Source organism: Eutrigla gurnardus, assembly GCF_963514095.1.
Source record: "Eutrigla gurnardus genome assembly, chromosome: 5".
Taxonomy (NCBI): Eukaryota; Metazoa; Chordata; class Actinopteri; order Perciformes; family Triglidae; genus Eutrigla; species Eutrigla gurnardus.
This window is the reverse complement of record NC_139919.1, coordinates 26,560,042-26,579,806: the sequence shown is the minus strand read 5'-3', so window position 1 is coordinate 26,579,806 and position 19,765 is coordinate 26,560,042. Positions and strand designations below refer to the sequence as shown.

At 46.5% G+C, this 19,765-nt stretch overlaps 1 protein-coding gene across 3 annotated transcripts in view; it reads left to right on the top strand.

Moving 5' to 3' along the window:
* The window catches only part of LOC311013078 (transcription factor COE1-like), a 53,589-nt gene that overhangs the window by 20,105 nt on the left and 13,719 nt on the right, over positions 1-19,765 (top strand). For all 3 annotated transcript variants that reach the window (XM_084008980.1, XM_084008979.1, XM_084008978.1), the window contains exons 7-10: positions 9,039-9,120; positions 10,045-10,186; positions 12,486-12,616; positions 14,126-14,252. In XM_084008980.1, the coding sequence (XP_083865106.1) occupies positions 9,039-9,120; positions 10,045-10,186; positions 12,486-12,616; positions 14,126-14,252 (482 nt within the window). The remainder of the gene's footprint in view (positions 1-9,038; positions 9,121-10,044; positions 10,187-12,485; positions 12,617-14,125; positions 14,253-19,765) is intronic.

Sequence of the window (19,765 nt, the reverse complement as noted above, 5' to 3'; positions counted from 1 at the left end):
TTGTTGTTGATGTATTTATACCCTGCTCCTGTGAGGTGCTGCCCATTAGCACCGTATTTAACTCTGCCGGTTTTTTTTCTCTGCCGAGTTTCTATGCACGTGTGTGCATGTGTGTGCGCTCTCCCACTACTTGTCCTTTTGTGTAAGTTTCATCATTCATTTCCCTCTGTGTGCGTATTGTATAGTGAGTGAAAGTATAAAAAAAAAAAGAGGCAGGATGCAGATCCAGCCCGCTTCAAGGGGGGCCTGACTTTACAAGGACAAAGTCAAAATGGGCCCATTCACAAGGCTGACACACTGTGATTTGTATGTATAGTGCTGTGCAGCCTGCAGGGCACAGCCCAGGGGCTATCACAGACACCCAGGCCAGCGCACGAGCGCAAGGAAGTAGTGGAGGCGGGTGGGGAGTGTGTGTGTGTGTGTGTGTGTGTGTGGTGGAAAAGAGAAGCATCAACAGGCTGTCAATCACGCCCCAGCCACAGCCTGTCACTCCTCGATGGAGCTCGTCGAGGGGAGAATGGGAGTCCCTGGGACCCTGAAAGGAGAAAGGGAGGGAGGAGGTGCAGGAGGGGAAGTGCAGGAAGCCGGGAGGAGGTCTGTCTGTCTCAGTGACTGGGGCTTGATTTGATATTTGATACCGAGCATGTGGCATTTGAATGCAAATCTATTTTGATTGTCCCCCCCCCTCCCCGTCTGATAGGGTTAAGAGGAATCTATAGGGGATATGCATGTATGCATGTGTATCAGACAGAGTTGGTTTTCGGAGACACATACAAAATGATGCAGGGAATTATTCAGATGGATTATATTACTCACCAATTCACTCGCATCAGGCTGTTTTGTTTTGTTTTTTTTTTACTCTGAAAGCAATATAAAGATATTTAATCAGAATAAATACATAAGACAATGGGTCAGGAGGTTACAAAAATGGTTTTCGTTCCCCCTTGCGGTTAACGTCCTTCTCTTTATGTGGATGAAGTTGGCAGTGTATGTATGTATACATTCTGTGCATTTCTGTGTGTCTGAAAGCACGTGCAGGATAATTATTTCCCCCCCCGTGTGCATGTGGAGGATTGTGTTTAAAAGCAAGCATGCCAAGTAGGCAGACCGACAGACAGATAGACGGGCGGATAAAGCCAGTATTACTGCAGTATGGAAATGCGAGGCTCAGTTCCCTCCCAATTAGAGCAGTGACTTCTGAAATGCCATAATACCCATTAATTAGCAGGCTGCTATTTTCTCAGTGATATGGCTAATTAGTCTGCAAGGCTCTACACTATCTGGACCATTATTATTGGGTTGAAGCCATGAAAACACACTCGCGTACACACACAGCCCCCCGTGTACGACTTGACACGCAAACACCAGCGCGCTCACGCTCATGTAAATACGGCACCGGCGGGGAGAGATACACATGCAGCGCACATTGCAACAATTTCCCACAGTTGAGTGACCCTGATTTAAGTGACGCCATTATACGCCTCAGTGGCAGCATAGCACAGCATGAGAGAGATAATGGTGAAGAAGGGGATGTTGATGAACGGTTACAGACTGGCCGCACTCTTCCTCAACTAGCATCTCATATATATGTTATTATACGGCGATAACACCCAGGGAAAGGCAGCGCTGCTTGTGGGAAAACAACAGGGAAACGTTTCAAGCCCCCCCAATAATGACTTGGCATGTGTGCGCAGTGCTCTGTCTGCCTCGACAGTCCATCAGTGTCCCGTCGTCGGACAGACAGGCCACTGACACAGCACCAAGAGGCCAGGAAACCTTTTCAATCACTCGCTCACTTTTCCCTCTCTGTCAGGTGGCAGAAAGCCGTGATTGATCTGTTGTTTCTCCGCGGCAGTAAAGGAGTGGAAAGAAGTTGTGTTGGGTGGTGGGGAGAAAAAAAAAAAAAAAAAAAAAAAGGTCTGGCATGTGTGACAACCACTTTCATAAGTTTATTAATCATCTTCATCAATAATGCAGCCCTGGACCTGCTGTTAGGTGTCATGCCACTTGTGTGTGTGTGTGTTTGCATGCATGCGTGCGAGTGTGTGTTCGCATCCCTCACAGCCCGATGAACTTCATAAGTGTCCCATCACCACTTTAATCAAATTACTTATGAACCAAAATTGACAGTTTTCATTAATTATAAAGGATTATTCTAATTGCGATTCAAATTTATTCATTTAGAACAGACGGCATTCAGTAATGTTTCGGGAAATTTGCATATTAAATGGAGAGGGAAGGCCATTAGCTATGCTAATATATGCATGATTCCTTATTTTGTGATTGGTGGGCCATATGTAGCAGGCTGGGGGTGTGCAGGTGAGGAATCTAGAAGGAGCTGTAATATGTTTGATAAACACAGAGGGATGCAAGGCCAAAACACACACACAAACACACACACACACACACACACACAAGCCAGCCAAGCCATACGTCTCTGTTCAGTATCAGTCTCCCTCCGTCACACACACACACTCTCTCTGTCCTCACATTTTCTCGGTCTCTCCCACCCTCGCCTTCCATATTCCTCCCTCAAGACCCATCGGAGGGAACAACTTTTCACCCGAGAACAAACACGGCACACTAATTAAGTTTCTGATTTCTGATCCTGCCGCATTTAGAAACATAACCTTGAGCCCGTGCACAGTCACAGTCATAGTTATGATTTAATACGGTGCTTAAATGGAACAAAAAGAAGTTTTGCAAGCGGCACCATTCATCCCCACAATGTATGGGGCCGGTCCCGGGTTGACACAATGCTCTTTATCAAGCTATATATAGTCGATGCATTATGCATTAAGTTTAACATGTGCTTAAATCAACATTATTCAATATGAATATCAGTCTTCAACTAAGGTGGAGAGGAAGAACAGTTCGGGTAAATGACTGCGCGGGGAGGCACGCAGGAGGGCATGAGCACGCGGTCACATGCACCCTTCGGCTGTGCGGCGTCGTCTACCCGGCTGATGACAGGGCCATTATTCACCGGTCAGTCCCACGAGGGCAGGGCTTGGGCTGGACAGGGTAGCAGCATGTCCCGGCATGGCAGGACAGCGCTGAGGTGAGAGGGACCAGGACCCTTCATTACTCTTGTGGTCTGCAGGCCTGCAGGTCCCCCCCCCCCCCTTCTCTCTCTTTGTCTCTGTCTCCATCAGATTAATGGGCCAGGCCCCGACAGAGGAAGTGTTTCAATCAGCACCGCCTGCCAAGCTTGTCCATCAGCCAGACAGCCTCTTATTCGTCATGGCTTTGATACGCGGGCACACATACACAAACGCTTGCAGGGATGTTTATTTGGTTGCATTGGTTGGAGTTCTGGTGCAAATCCAGGCCACAGGTAGCGATGTCATCAGGCTACAAGTTGTTGAACCCAGCACTCCTTTTCTCCTGCAAGCAAGCGAGAAAGATCTCATTGCCCGTCTTTCAATGCTCCCCGCCACATTTCTCAGTTGAATTTTGAATGATCCTTTTCGGATGAAATGGATGAAACACAATTGGTTAAGTGTCTCTGGGACTTCTGTCCCCAAGCTGGGGACTGGATCTCCGGCTGCGAGAGGGGGAAAGCGAGGAGCGATCTCTCCCAAGCGGGGCCTCTCCCTTAGCGGCGAAGGCACAGCGCCGGGTCCCTCCCTGACCCACCGTCTCCCTCCTCCAGGGTCCATTTGTTCTAAGAAATATTTAACTACGGGGCAAATTCAGCTGACATGACATGAGCAGATACAGACGAGGAGGAGGATGGGACGATGCACGGAGCGAGCTGGAAATGAATTTTTCAGCGCAGTGAGATGTTCTATTTGAATAAATCATGACACTTAAGATAGACATGAGGCAATATAGAGGTGCTCGCTGTTACTTTGAGGAGTAGCACTCCAAAGGAATGGAGCGAAGTGTGTGCGTGTGTGTGTGTCTTTGTCTACCTGCGTGTTTCCACATATTTTCTTTTATGTTTAGTCTTTTTTTCCCCTCAATCTTTGCTATCTTGATATTAGTAAGGCTTGTTGAACTGGATGTTTCTCTCCCGGCAAACTGGGCCACCGCTGCCTGTTACAGCTTGGTGTCAAGGCCCAGGGCCAGGCCCAGAGACAGACCTGGTTCTGGATTATTAATGTCCCCCCCATGTGGAGCCAGGCCCCCTCCTCCACCCAGTGCCCCCCTACACCCCTGGGGTCAGCCTGCATGGCTCCTGGTGCAAGGCCCCCCTCATAAATCTCCCTAAATTAGTGTGTGTATGTGTGCCTCCGCGCTTTAACATATACCGCGAGGCAGGGAGACAGGTCACCACGAAAACAAGCCAGTCAGGCTCTTGGTTGAAGTGTCAGTGATGCATAGCGGAAAGAGCGAAAGAAAAGAGTAAAGAGAAAAGGAGAAGTGAAACACAAGGGGAGGAAAAGAAAATAGTCAAAGCAGGAGTTGAGGAAGAGGCTTGGTTCTCTGAGAGCGCCAGACTTCACTTCAAGTTTGGTTGCCTATTTGTCACACGCCCCGCCCCGCTGTAACGTTATATTTGCTCACAAATATTTGCACTTAATTTGAACCTGCCACTGACTTCATTAGGATCGATTTCCTGAACAAATCTTAATGCTTAATTGCCGAGGTGCAGGATCTCCCCATTCCTCTACCTGCCTAGATTAGTTCAACATGTCCCACGGTGGTAACAGGCATGGGGAAGTGCTGCTGTGTCACTTAGTTAACCCCCGAGACAAATGGCTCCCCTCCGGAGCACAGTGAATTACACACCTCATGAAGCATATTAGGAGGCAGACACAGTGCTTTTCTTCTGGAGATGATCTGCGTGGCAGAGATGGATGGAGGGAGAGCGAGTGGAGAAGGCTGAATTATGGTATCACCCACAGCCATTTTTACAGCGCATCAGAACAAAACAGAGAGGAGGGGGGGTGAATAAAGAAATGAGGCACAAAGATGTACAGCACAACGTGGAACAAAAGGCTGAACAGATGAATAAACTAGAACTACTGAGGAAGATAAAACAGTTTCTAAAGTTATCTGTGTTAAATTTGACAAGGAAAAACAACTCTTTACCTCATTTGTTGCTAATGCGGAGAAATTATTAGAAAATATAGCAGAATTGTCCCTCGGAGGCTTCCTTGCTGTTAGCTAATCGCTTAGACAATCTTTATCACCACAGTAATAATATTTAGATGCTACAGGGATTACTTAAAAGTTGTGTTATAATTGCTTTCCTTGTTTTGTTTTTTTTATGGGCAGAGGGTGATTTTGTGTTTAATTGCTCCAACGTGACAAATAATGGCCGTTACGATATGATGAAAGTGTGAGATCATTAAATTACGACGGCGATCGGCTGCATGTGTTTATTCGTTCGCTTTTCCGCCGTTGCAAATTTATGCCACGAGGCTTCAAGAGGCCAAGCAGTTATTTACACAAATTCACTTCCAGAGCCATTCGTGGATTTGGGGGGTAATTACGTGAGAGCAAAATGGTTTGATTTCATTTAATCCGGCCGGTGCAGCAATTTGCAGCGGTAATATTTGTAGCTGTGGAGTCTGCACAATAAAACGGCTAGAAACCAGTGAGAGACTCGAATCCAAACAAGATAGAGGGGGGCAATAATCAAAGAATGTATGCAGGACACAATATTTTCTATAGACGAACTAAAATTGTATGTTTTGGGGGGAGATATAGTAAGTAATCAATAGTCTTTACATTTCATCTCGCTACAATGTTATTAATATTGTGTCGAAACCTTTTCTCCATTTCCACGTCGCTAAAAAATAATCTAATTTAAAGATATTAGGTCTAAAAAATACTTTCAGGAACAGATAAAAGTAGAAGAATGTCTTAAAAAACACCTGAATCATCTTTAAAAAACAACATCTGATTTTTGTGGGAATTGCAGAATGTAAACAATCTGCCGAACGTTGTTAAAATCCTCAAATTTCCAGAGAGCGTAGAAGTTGAAATATTAATGATTGCAATGTTTCACGGCAGGAACCAATGAAATATTACCTTAGCAACAAATATAATGTCTGATTTCATCCAGTATTTCCTGCTTTCAGGGCTGGTATTGAACTGAATCTTTATGCACTTGTATAAAGCAGCTTTCAGGGGGCTGAATGGAAAGATTGAGGAGTTGTTTATTAAAAGAAATTCAATGATGTTTGGATTGAAAAAAAATATTTATATGCATACGTTTTTGTTTAGGAGGAAAGTAAACAGAATAACAAATTGGTGTGACAGTTTATTTATCGTCACATTAGCCAGCAAGCTACCAGCTACAATGGCTAACTGCCCAGAGTCAGTTGCATTACCATTATAACTGCATGAAAACTAGTTAGCAAGTGACCAGAGAATTACAAATTGTTAGTTAAAAGATGCTTTTAAATAGTTAGCTAAGTGAGAACATTTAAAATGATTTTCCAGATAATAAGAACTGTTCAAGCTAAAAGTGATTTCACCTTAAATTAATTAATTGTTGTTGAAAGGGTGCATGAGCTCATCGGACAGGGATGTGGGTGCTTACGTCTGAAAAAAGGTTTCCAGAGTCTACAAAAGCAACAGAGCAACTATCGTGAATCATTAAATGTGACTTTTCATTGATTAAAGAGCGAGGTAAACATAATAATAGAGAGCTGAAGCGAGCAAATGAGAGAATTATAGGCTATCGTCGGCTATCTGTCCATATTTACTGGTCAGCTGTCAATCAGATTATCCATAAATCCCTGCGGTAATCTCTTTGCTATTGCATATCAGCATGCATATCACCCCACCTCCCCCCCCTCCTCCCACCGCACACCCACACTCTGTTGATCCATGTAAATGTTTGCAGCGGTGATTCCAGTCCCCCAGCTCCCGGGGAGATGAGATGGAGCACCGAGGAATCAACATGCTGCAGTTTTGTAATGTTTCTGTGCGGCTGACTCCAGACACCTTAAGTCATGTAAATAATGAATCAAATGATCCACCCGTGCAGGAGATCGGGGGGGGAGCTGAGTGAATGAGGCAGGCTGACATTCTCCTACTCTTTTCCGGGCTCGATATCTCGGCAGAGCCTCACTTTTACCTTTTCCTCTCCCTTCTCTCTCCAATCCAAACCTCTCATATTTAACCCCCTGATTTGGTCACCTCTGACTCCCGTGACCCTAACTTTCCTCTAGCCACTTATCCATCATCTGTCTATCACGAATACCTCAGAGGAGGAGGCGGAGGAGGAGGAGGACAGTAGGGGGAAAGGAGCGGAGTCGATGAATTAAACAGGAGGTGCAGCGAGGAAGGTGGAGTATGTTGGACAAGTGGATGTGGTCCACAGCTGTCTGCGAGGCTGCTCCCTGACCTTCAGGAGATAAGAAAGTTGGGAGACCCCTCAGCCTGTGGGGTCCAACAGCCACTGTGGGGGGAAAAAAACAACCTCCATCTCTAGGCTTCATGAATTATTGAGATATTGGCCTACAGCTTCTAAAATATACAGGAGGGTGGTCTGTCTCTCCTTTCAGATTTCACATACTCGTCCGTCTGTCTATCGCTCTATCATTTTTCTCCTCTTCTTTTCTACTTCCCACCCTCCCTTCCTCTCCCTTTTTTTTCCCTCCCCCCCCCCCTTCTCATTCAGACTTAGCCTCTCGAGCCAGCGAGATCGTAAATCAGAACACAAACAAAGAAGGAAGAGGGGAAAAAAAAAAAAAAAAAAACGGAGAGCGGCAGAGAAAGACAGTTTGTTATTCACATCATAAGAGGCTTTTTCTTCCTCACTTGAAGAAGAGCGTCTACCACTAACCAGCTGTCATGCATTTAAAAGTTGTCGGGGATAAATTCACAAGTTACATCAGATGCTTGTAATGTGCACAGCAGTATGCCGGCCCTTGAAATGAGACAGAACTCCGGTCCCTCCATTTATCTTCTTTGCTCTCTTGTTTTCTGCTTTTTTTTCTCCTCCTCTCTCCTCTAGATGAAACAATTGTCCAAGGCACGCTGCTGCTTACTATGTTCCCCTTGACATGTGTGTGTGTGTGTGCGTGCAAGTGTGAGATGTGTTTGCCCGTGCATGATTATATCTAAGGCACTTGGCTCCAAACGCGCTGCCCAGTGCAGAATCCTAGCCATAACAAATGAACAGAGGGTAGAAAATAAGACATATGAAAGAAAAGCTGAGCAAAGGAGTGATTCTCTCTCTGGCTGGTGGAGATCTGTATTGTAAGCAGTTTCAGCTGTCAGCACTTCTTTGAGCTACCTCAAAGGGAGGAGGAGGAGGGGAGGGGGACCGGGAAATGTTGTAGTTTTTATCCCCCCCCCCCCTCCCCTTTTGAGGGTTCCTGTTTATTTGTACATGGCACTGTTTATTTTCGTGGCTCATTTGATGTAGCCTTGTTTTTTTGGTGTTAATTTTCAGAGAGATAGACAATGCAGAGCGCTGCAGAGATGTACCGTATAGTTGCAGTTAAGGAAGAAGTTGTCAGGCTTAAAGCCTTGGGGTGGGGCTAGGGAATAAATTGTCAGCCATCCCCTTTCTGCTTTTCAGGGCCCTCCGGTGCTCCCACTCCCCTTACTCCTCCGACCCTCCCTCCTCCCTCCCCCCCCTCCCTCCCTCATTAAGTATTGATGTGGGTAGCCATACTTGCCATCTCAGCCTATTAATAATGCATGGCAGGTACTGTTGATGTGGTCTCTCACACTGAGATTGAGAGAGGCAGGAATGGCAACACTGTGCTGCATCGTAGCTACAGCAAAACCTCCGTCACACGTCTCTGTAGCTGGGGGTGGGGGGGGGGGGGGGGGGGGAGGCTGCCCCGGTGAGTTTATGGCAAGCTGTGACAGCAGCGCAGAGATGGATATACAAGGTAGCATCTTACTCAATATCCCGAAGCTGTTTTTACATTGAAAAGCCCCCCTTTGTCATAAACAACTGATGGATGAGGGTGAGATCGCGTGCGCGCCTTGTCTGCCACTGCTGTTTTATTAGTTTTATTTGTATCTCGCGTTTTTTTATTGAAGTAGCTCATACTGTACTTTAAGTGACAGACAGGTGCTCTTTCACAGACTCATTTGTCTCTCCCGCTCTTTCTCAGGTTCTTCCTCAAGTTCTTCCTGAAATGCAACCAGAACTGCCTGAAGAACGCAGGGAACCCTCGAGACATGAGGCGTTTTCAGGTGAGAGATGTTGAGTGTTGTACAGAGGACAAAGACCATTTTTTTCCCCCAAGACTTTCATACGTTTTTTAGTTTTTTTTTTTACAAAGCACCAGACAGCAACAGCATAACCTCCCGGCACTTGAAGAGAAACAAAGCCTTTGCAGGGTTCCTCTCACATAAATGCTCTCTGTGCTTTCTCAGGGATACATTCAGAGCACAGTATGCACTCGCATTACAAAATGACAAATAAAAATGTTCACAAAATAATAACATCAACATTCTTTTGATTGTCTAGTCCACAACGTGGCTATTTTGGTTCACTCCCACTGCTCGCACAGTTGCTCGCGGCCACAGCCGGTAGCTGTTTTTCAGTGAAAAAGCCCACTGTGCACTAGCAGCACTAAACAGCCAACGTTAGCAGCTAGCAGGCAAACATAGTGGAGCATTTAGCAGCTAAAGAGCCAGATATTCCCCTCAGGAGTCAGTGGAGACCAAACGCAGAGCTAAAAGGGGAGTTAATTTTCTTCACAAGGTGGCCAGAAACTCTCTGTTCTCTGTCTCCTGGATATGTAAAGAGGCATCTGTTTGCCAACAAGTTCACCATATCAACTTTATAAGGTGATATTATATAACTTTTGACGTTTTGCTGGAGCTAAAAATCTGTTAGCGCTGGTTTAAATAACTATAATGTCACATGTAGCAAAAACACAACTTTACACCCTGAGAAATAACATAATAAGAAAGTTAACAACTCTTTCAGAGGTTTAAGAAAAATATATAATACAACACTGGAGGTACTAACGAAGAAATTAACTACATAAGATTTGAAAGGAATTAATAATGTGTTTCAAACAGCACACACTACTATGTAATACATCTTGCAGGTGTGTCTATCAAAGGGAGACTTATTGTAGTTTCTTGTTTTCTGTTTCCACGTTGCAGGTGGTTGTGTCGACTACGGTGAGCGTGGAGGGTCACGTCCTGGCCGTCTCCGACAACATGTTTGTGCACAACAACTCCAAACACGGGCGCCGGGCTCGAAGACTGGACCCCTCGGAAGGAACCCCGTCCTACCTGGAACACGGTATTAAGAGCAGGAACACAATCAGGCTCCCTCACCAAGCCTTCTTTGTCTTCCTCACTTTCTTTCTTTCCATTCAACTCCCCTCCCCATCCCCTCCCTCCCTCCCTCCCTCCCTCCCTCACCCCCTTCCCCCCACTGTCTGGCTCCGCACTCAACCCCTCTTCTGTCAGCGCTCTATTCCTCTCAAACCTGCTCTCTTGCTGTCTTTCTTATCTTTCTCCTGCTTCCTCCCGGATTCTCACTTTCCTCCCTTGTAGGGTTTCTAACTCCAGCTAAGGGAGGAGAGTGCTAGCTAGTGAGTCTCTTGTCTCTCCCTTGTGGCATGCTCCCCCCAGGTCCCTGCCTCTGGGCCTTCTACTCTGCCTCGCATAAGCACTATGTGTCTTATGAGGTCTGTTCTGCTTAAAGCCAACACTGGCTTTATTTCCTCGGAGACCTGCTTTTATCCTCCAACCCTCCATCACTCCCCATCCCTCAGGTTTACCCGTACACACACACACAAAAAGCACACGCACACGTACACACCCCAGCATGCACAGCCAAACCCAAACCTTTAATACTTCATAATGACATGTGCACATGATTTAGGAGCCCGCACTGATTCCCAAGTCCCTAATCCAGTTATTTTCTCATTTCGATTTCCCAGACATTGAATAAGAGAAACATATTTTTTTCTTTTGAGGAAAGTCAACCTCAGGGATGATGATGACAAAAAACTAAGAAGGGATTTACATGATGGCCTACAGTAGATTGCATTAAGATTGAAGTCTATCTAATGACCATCCTCCAGAGGTAAGGCGGGGACCACGCGTGCCCCGCGACTGGTCTCGCAGACGATTTGGTAAAGTTCACAAAGACGAGACATATTGGAGTCGTCAGCCAGACTCAGAAAGGAGAGCGCACGCAGTACGCTAACAGATGTTCCCTGTGTCAGAGAGATTTGTTTGGGAATTTCCTCTTCTCTGATTTTCTACTCTCCCGATGACGGCGGTTGGAAGGAGGAACATAAGGAGTGAAAGAACAAGACAGAGGGGGGAGGGAGGGAGGTCTAAAAGTGCATGATAGTCTAAAGAGGAGATTAAATGATATGAGGGTTTCTTTTTGTTTCTAGCGTGTGCGCAGGGTACACAACTTTGGGGGCCCATTTCAGGCCGTAATAGATGAGCAGCGCGTAGAGTTGAACAGATGGCACCGAGGAACACCCCAAAGTATAATCCTATCACATGGATTCACGTTCCACCATCTGGTTAATCCACACACACACAAACGCACGCATCCACACGTACACACATGGAGCGCACATAATATCAGCGGCTGTGAAAAGGGAGGCATCTTAGGCCATGATTACGGCCACAGATTGCTGCTTGGTGAACGTTGATCTCCGCGGGCGTACCGGGGGGCTAAATATCATTCCAGCTTGTTGGGGAGGATCAACAGAACAGGGAGTCAGTCAAAGAGCAAAGGCTAGGCTGCAGGGAAAAAAAAGGCAGCCCAGTCTAAAGTGGATTACGCCGCTTTACAGAATTACAGCATGTCTGACAAGCTGCATATCTGTTAAGGAGAGGAGATTTAGCTTGTATAAACATGTATTTGCTGTTCTTTTCTTCAATCACATCCAGTAATCTCCAAGTCCATAATGCCAACAGAGGAGGTCAAAAAGCACATTGACTACCAGTTATTGTGGTTTATTGTTGTTATTGCTTGTACTTTGTCCGATAAGACATGAAGAATATGTTTTGAGAGAAAACATTGAGAGCTTAGAAAATGCATTACGAATATCCGGAGCTGGAGCTGGAATGACCCTGCCTGGTCACGTGCTCGGTGGCCGAGCGCTGCAGATACAGTAGCCGCCGTGGATATATATGCGGAACCGACAGCTGAGCGGGAGCTAAGTGCTAAGTTAATGAAGGCGGTCGCATTCAGAGGGCAGAGCTACTGTTGGCTCGGCTCTGCTCCCCGGTCGCGTGGCCTTTGATCAGACACTCAGCACACCTGACATTTACACGCCTGCACGCTTTGCCACGTGCCATAAAACAAGCGCAGCGCCGCTGCCCTCACACACAGGGCAGGGGTGATGTTTAATAACGGGGTGCGTATAATCACTCTGATTAGTATTCCTCGCTCGCCCCCCGACCCTGGGGAGAGGGGAGAGAGGTGATGTGTGTGTGTCCGTGTGTGTAAAAGAGAAATAGATGGAAAGAAGAAGAGGGGACTGTACATTATGCCAATAGCAAAGACCTTTATGGGCTGCCATTAGGGTTAGTTAGCATCTAATCTATTCCGCCTGTGACTTTTGCAGCAACCCCAAGCATCAAAGCCATCAGCCCCAGTGAAGGCTGGACCACAGGGGGCGCTACAGTCATCATCATCGGGGACAACTTCTTTGATGGCCTGCAGGTCATCTTCGGAACCATGCTGGTCTGGAGTGAGGTGAGTCACCATCAAGTCATCGGTGTGTGTGTGTGTGTTTTTGTGTGCATGAGGGGCTTTTCTACTGTATAAACTGATTGTTCCCTATTTGGATCCTGTTTTTTGGATCTGTTTGCAACCCTTTATCACAGGCATGAGTTGGTAACAGTGTAACAACTTTTTTCGGTTCCCAAACTGTTTAATTTGAAGACTTTTTTGGGGTGTATAAGGTGATGTAAACGAAGAAAAACACAAGAGAAATGATTTGAAGATACATAGTTTTTCTTCATCCTGTCACTCCATCAAATATACAGTATCTTGGCATCCCTGGTCCCTAGTCTGACCAACAGACTATTTCAAGTAAAATGCCAAACATTAGCTGGTTTAAGCTTCTCACATTTGAAGATTTTGTCCTCTTTTCTGCGTTTCACATCAAAGCGAATCGAATCCAGGTTACTGAAATTAATAAATAAATAGATAAATTAATAAATAATGACGATGATCATTAATTGCAGCCCACCCATATCAAAAATACATCACGATCTGAACAGCCTGCTTTTTAGCAGTTTTTTTGTGTGCGACATATCTCATCTCAGCTCCCTTTTTTTATGTTAGTACCTGCCTTCTTGGAATGCGTGCACACCGTACACTACAGCGTGGATCTCTTTGTAAGGAGCATCTGCCACATGACTAAAATGTAAATGTAGTGTATGTGTGAAATTGAAGGTCAGTGAGCGGCGCAGCTAAACAGCTTTCTCTTTAGTAAAGGAATAATTCTATAAAAAGCTCCTATATTATCTAGCTGAGAGGTGAGTGGGGGCAGACAATGGTGGAATGAAAGCGCAGCTAAGTGAGCAATGAAAGGGACAGTTAGAACAACACACGCGCGCTCACACACACGCACATATATGATCGCTGCTGGCAGAGGCATTGATAGCTTTTGAGTGCTAGTTGACTGAAAGTAGTAATAGTGTGCAGAAAACGAGCACTCAGTGAGGTCTCATCTGTGTTTTGTCTTGTTACCATTTTCCTTCAAAGACCCTTCAGTACACACACACACACACACACACACACACACAGTTATATATACGTGGCAAGTGGGCTCATCAACCATACTAAGTGAGCCTGTTTAAGACACATAGGTGCTTTAATGTGGCTACCGGCAGCTAGACAGCCTCAGCTGACAGGGGCAGCAGAGACGAGCGTATTATACGTTTACTTATACCGTGTAATAGATGTATGCAGAGGTAGGTGTGTTTTATTCATAAAAAAACAGCTTTTGAAGCCCTCTTACAGAGTCCATGTCAGCGCTGATAACCATCCTGAGCCTCACAGTGACATTGCCTCAGGCTACGAGGCCACCTGAGGGCTTTAGCGCTAACACATCATTTTCAGGCTGATTATACAAAGAAAGAAAGTCAAAAGCTGCAAAGGAGAGGTCTGAGGCGAGCAGGGAACAGTCCCCCGAGCGCATGTTTAGATATGAAGTTTCATTGCATTAATCTTTCTGCCCTCTCTGCCTCTCTGTAGCTGATCACCCCCCATGCCATCCGTGTGCAAACTCCACCCAGACACATCCCCGGGGTGGTGGAGGTCACGCTGTCCTACAAATCCAAACAGTTCTGCAAAGGCACACCTGGGCGCTTCATCTACACAGGTACGGCAAACTAACACTTACTAATGACACTAATTAACGGAGCAAATGTAGCCCCAATCTACCTTTCTCCTCATGCAATTCTTCTTCCAGATTCTCTCCTTTTCTGCAACTTGCCTTTTTATAGTGTGAATAAAAGCTATAATCACATAAAAAAAAAACAACAACTCATATACGTTTTCATTAGGATTGCATATTTGCAATATCTGCTAGAAGGTAACCTGGTACATTTTGAAAGCTGTCATTTTCTCTACACGGCTTTCTGGAGAAAAATGCGCATGCTAAACATTTTAAAATTCAATAACACAACTCAATAATTCAGTGCAAAAAGCCCACTGATCGGAGGAAAAAGTGTTTACCCTCTTTTATGAAGCAGGTGAAGGTCAGGAGGAGGTTTAACCTTTTGATTGGTGGGATTATTGAGATTTAACCCCGTCGAAAAGGCAGGATTCACAAAGAAAGAGGAGAATGCGATTTTTGACGGTGAGTGCAGGGGCCATGTAAAGCATGAGTGTTACATCAGAGCGTATCGGTGCAGAATTATAGCCGCGTGGTGAAAAGCGCGGCGGAGAGAGAGTGAATGTGAAGCGGTGATTAACCAATGCGAGGCCACAGGTCCCCGGGGAGGTTGTGAATCACATAAATCTGTCTGTAATCTCAACCACTGATAGACTTAGGCTGTAAGCCTCGGCTGGAATTGCCAACATTTGACAAAATCGCAATTGAGAGAGAGCGTGTGCGTCACGTCGCCGCCATGCATTTTTCTGCATCTTGTGCGTGTCCTAATTGCTGTGCATGGACAGGATCCATGGCCATGCGTCATAATTATGACTCCGTGTTTGTGTACTTATGGGAAAGGCTGCAATAGGCCGCCTGTGTTTGTTTGTACGTGTGTGTGTGTGAACGTACTCCAAGTTCACACACACACATGCACATTGACAAGTAACTGCATTACGAAGACAGAGGGCAGATGGGTGGGCAGCCTTTGCCACGCCAGAGCTGTCCAACAGCCCACCCTCTGCCAAACTCATAGAGCTGTGTGCATATAAATGTGTGTATGTGTGTGTGAGAAGCCTTTCAATGTGCCAGACATGTGGGGACCGTATGCATAAACGCCCTATCTCTTCCCAGCCCTCCACTCCTCTCCCCTTGTCACATTCACTTATTCAAAACTTGCTTCTTTGGATGAATTCATCCCCTCTCTCTCCCCCCCCTCACTCGCTGCCTCCTTGGCTCCCATGGAGGCACACAGAAGAATCTCAACAGGTGAGGGGTAGCGAGAGGTCATCCAGTGGGAGCTGAACACACACACTGTGCTGCTGCTGCTTGCCAAGCACTGGCTCCTTCACAGTGACACAGTCAACCGTGTCGAGGCATAGATCCCAGTTCTACTCTTCACACACTTCACTTCAGCCACTGCTCTGTATCCTCAGTGGGTATTTGTACCTCCCCCACAGCTCCTCCACCATCGGCTCCTTTTTTTTTTTTTTTTTTTCATCATTTCACGTTCTCCTATAAGCGAGGAAGAAGAACCCGCTCACATTTGGTGTTCTTGAATGGGAGGTGGAGCACGATGGCAGAGCATTTGGAGCATTAAAAAAAGGCAATTGATGAGAGTGAGAGAGGTGGATGAGAAAGGAGGGAGGAGGAGGAGGAGGATGGGAGAGAGGGATGGAGGATTACCATGGGCCATGTTGCCCTCCTGGGTCTGTTTGGCACCAGTTTGAGCCCAGTTGCCAGTGGGTACTAATCATGGAGGATTGGCAGCACTGCGTGGCAGCTGGCAGCTAGCGCACATACACACATCAACACAGCCCCTCACACTCACAGACATGCATATACTCATATATTGCATGTGCACGAACACACACACACACACACACGCACACACATGCGCACACTGAATTACATTGGGGACAGCTGGCATTGCTAATCAACTTCAGCTGAGGAGAGGAAAGCGAGCAGCTCACAGACCTAATTAAGTCAACACATACCCAGTGCTGCTGCTGCTGCTACCGCTACTTTGCAAACATGCACACACGCATACACATAATCCATCTATAGGTTTACCCTCCTCCACCCTCCTCCTCCCGATCACTGATACTCCACAACCGGCCCACGCTGAATGGGACACGTTTCAGTAGTAGTTCAGGACGGAGGAGACAAGCAGGGGACTTTTGGTGCAGAGGAGATTCGCAGAGAAGCTATTACAGTAATGTGTCCTCTGCCGTCTCTGAGGACTCCTCTGCCATTAGACTTCAGAAAGCTCCAATTAGACTCATCAAAGGCAATTAAGCTCTCGACTGATAAGAATAAAAGAATGTTTTTTTTTTTCATTCTCCGCTCTTCCTCTGTCTTTTTATCCCCTTATCCCCCTTCTGTTCCTCTCTCTGCCCTCTGCCTTACCCACCTCTGGGGCTGAGAGTGCTCCCTAATCTCCCTTCCTCCCTCCCTCCCCGCCCTCTCGCTCTCATTATCAGGTCATTGCCCACCCCCCCTTCTTCCCCGTCTCCCCTGTACAAATGCATCTCCACGTTTGGTTGTGTATCACCTTCTACTGGATTGCTGTCTTTGTAACATTCATCAGAGATGCTCTCCCTTTTCTTTTCTCCACGCAATATAGAGTGATAATACTCTCTGCCACTAGGGTTTGTGTGTGTGTGTGTGTGTGTGTGTGTGTGTGTGTGTGTGTGTGTGTGTGTGTGTGTGTGTGTGTGAGTGTGTGTGTGTAACACAGGAATACTGGCCATAGATTGGGGGTGTTGATGAATCACCCTTGTCGTTCAAAAGGCAATCCCTCCCCTCCTCAGTATGCAGCCTTGTCTGCTTAGTGCTTCCACTACAGCCTCTGCTGATATTAAAAGGCTCTGCTGGCTCACATTAAGGCCGGCACCATGCGCACTGACGCGCATCCGCACACACGCACGCACAAACATTAGGGGTAGTTTTTCAGCGGCGAGTGCAGATTAGGTGTGTAGGAAACATCACTCAGTTGCCGCGAGGAGGAGCAGGAAAAGTGAGCTAAAAGACAAAAGTCAAGAACAGAATTTAAACCAGCCGCTGCTGAAATCTTTCTCCGTCTACTCCCTCTTTCTCTCTCTGAGCTCCAAATTAGTTTTAGGAACGGAGGAAGGACTGTCAGTTGTCTGTCATTCTATACGCTACAGACACTGGAGAGAAACACAGATGCTGCCACAGCAAAGCGTGGTGAGCGGGAACATGCTCTGTAAAGTTTTGATTTATTTGAACTCGAATTAAGCTGCTCCACATAATGATGTGACGGAGACATCTGCTTGTCACACAAAGATGACTCTGTGCCGACGTCGCCTCAGTACTTCAAATTAGTCATATACATCGGGAGCCGATTGTGTGGATCTCACGACGTCGGGTGGTGCGATTTGCAGAATCAGTGACAAAATCCGCCGTTGGTTTAGAGATTCTACACCTAGCACATTGACACATCGCAGACACACAAATGCAGCATGTAGTCATCTGGCAATAAAAGTGGGGCGCAACCACGAGCTGGTCAATTACTTGCCTTGCTCCTATTTGTGAATGCTGTCTTTTATTGAGCTTGGGTGGAGGCCTGCTGTTGATTAAAACGGCTGGTCTCCAGCTGGAGACGGGGGGGCCAGCTGAGATGGCTGCACGCATTCGAGTTTACTGCACGCGGTCTTATCAGCGAGGAAATTCACACCTCTATTTGAGATTGAGATTAATTTTCTGCACCATGTGGCTTGTCTTCCCTCCTTAGCGTTCTTCGTTCTTATTACGGGAGCATCTGGTCCATGATGATGATGTAAATGAATTTCGAAACGAAGATTATTTTATATCCCGCTGAAATGAGCGGCGTTCACCGGGGGGAATGATTTCTTATGTTTTCTTATATCTTAATTTAAGCGCGTGCATTTCCTCCCCGATTCTCACAATCTGCATTCTCCCAGCGAGGAGCCGTGCTGTCAGGTATTGTTAACTGTCGACGTGCACTTTTTGCAACAGATAATTAGAGCTTAGGTTGTAGTAGCTTCCACACCTCCATTGATTTGTAGAATTTCTTAGCGCACCCCCCTCCTCATCCTCTCCTCCTCCCTCTCCTTCTTCCCCAGCCTCGGCCTCTCCCTCCCTTTAGGAGCAAAAAGCTCTACTCATCTGTTTTCTGTGTATGAATTTCCAGCCATGCATTAGTCTCCCTGACATGTTCAAGCGATGCTTTATTTAGCTTGTCGGATTCTGCAAATAAACGCAATCTCGTGGTTTATGGAAAAATGGATAAAAATTAGATTGTAAGGTATTGATCTGGATTGTGAGTAGTCGGTGGGGGTTGTGTGTGTGTGTGTGTGTGTGTGTGTGTGTGTGTGTGTGTGATGGGGGGGGGGGGGGTGCTCTCATCTGTGTGAGGGTGGGGTGGCGGAGGGGGAGAAATGAAGCCGTAATTCAGGGCTATTGAACCCCCTGCCACTGGCGGCATCGATCGCAAGGCAGCGCTTATGAGATCACACCTGAGCACTGGAGACTGCAGAGGGGAGGGATGTGGGGGGAGGGAGGGAGGGGGGGGGGGGGGGAGGGGAGACGAAGGAGTGGAGAGTGAGAAGGAGAGAGGGAAAGAGAAGGTTGTGATATGATCAGCTCCTTACCCACTGTCTGAGGGCCTGTTAAGGTGTTAGCATCAAGCCTCAGAGCCAATTACCTAACCCTGTAAGTACACTCCCCACTCAGACACGCTGTTGTGACACGGGAAGAGAAGGAGACAGGGCTGCTGGACACTTACTGGAGTTTCCCCTCCTCCTCTCTTGTGTTTCCAGGACGACTTCACCGCGCTGACCTCTCAATTTCCCCCCCACCACCTCCTACTCTTTGCTCCCCAGACCCCCCCTCCTTTTTTATTCCTTCCCTAAAGCTCATACGTCCAACACCCCTCCACCCTTGCCTCCTCTCCTCCTCCTCCTCCTACCCCCTCACCCCTTCATACACACTCCCCCTGCGGCTTTGTGGGTTATTATAGTGAAATATGAAGCGGTGTGGATTCTAGGCTTCATGAAATTTCCATGAGCATTGATCTGATCTGATGTGGGTGATTGCTAGGTGAATCCCTTCAGTCCAGGGCTGTTGCTCATCTATTCATTTATTTATGGCAGTTATGTTTTACTGGCTTTGATTTGCTCTTCTGGAGAGCGACAGCTAAGGATTATAAATATACCTGTATAGGAGAGTGTGCTTTGAATCCGGGAGTGTACCGGCACAACACTCCTCTTTCGAGGCAGGAGAGGTTTTTTTTGTTTTTTTGTTTTCACTTCTAATTCCTGCTGTGAAATGTGAGATATTGAGCATAGATATAAGAGCATAAAATGCCAAGATAATCCCCAAAGAGACACCGCCAGGTAGTTAGTGGAGCGCATTGTCCCCCACAAACTCCTCTTATGCTTTATGGTCCTTGAAAATGAGCAGAGACAATATCACTTCCTCTGTCAATTACCAAAATTGTCTCTTTATTTGTAATAGGGGGTATCGCTTGTATG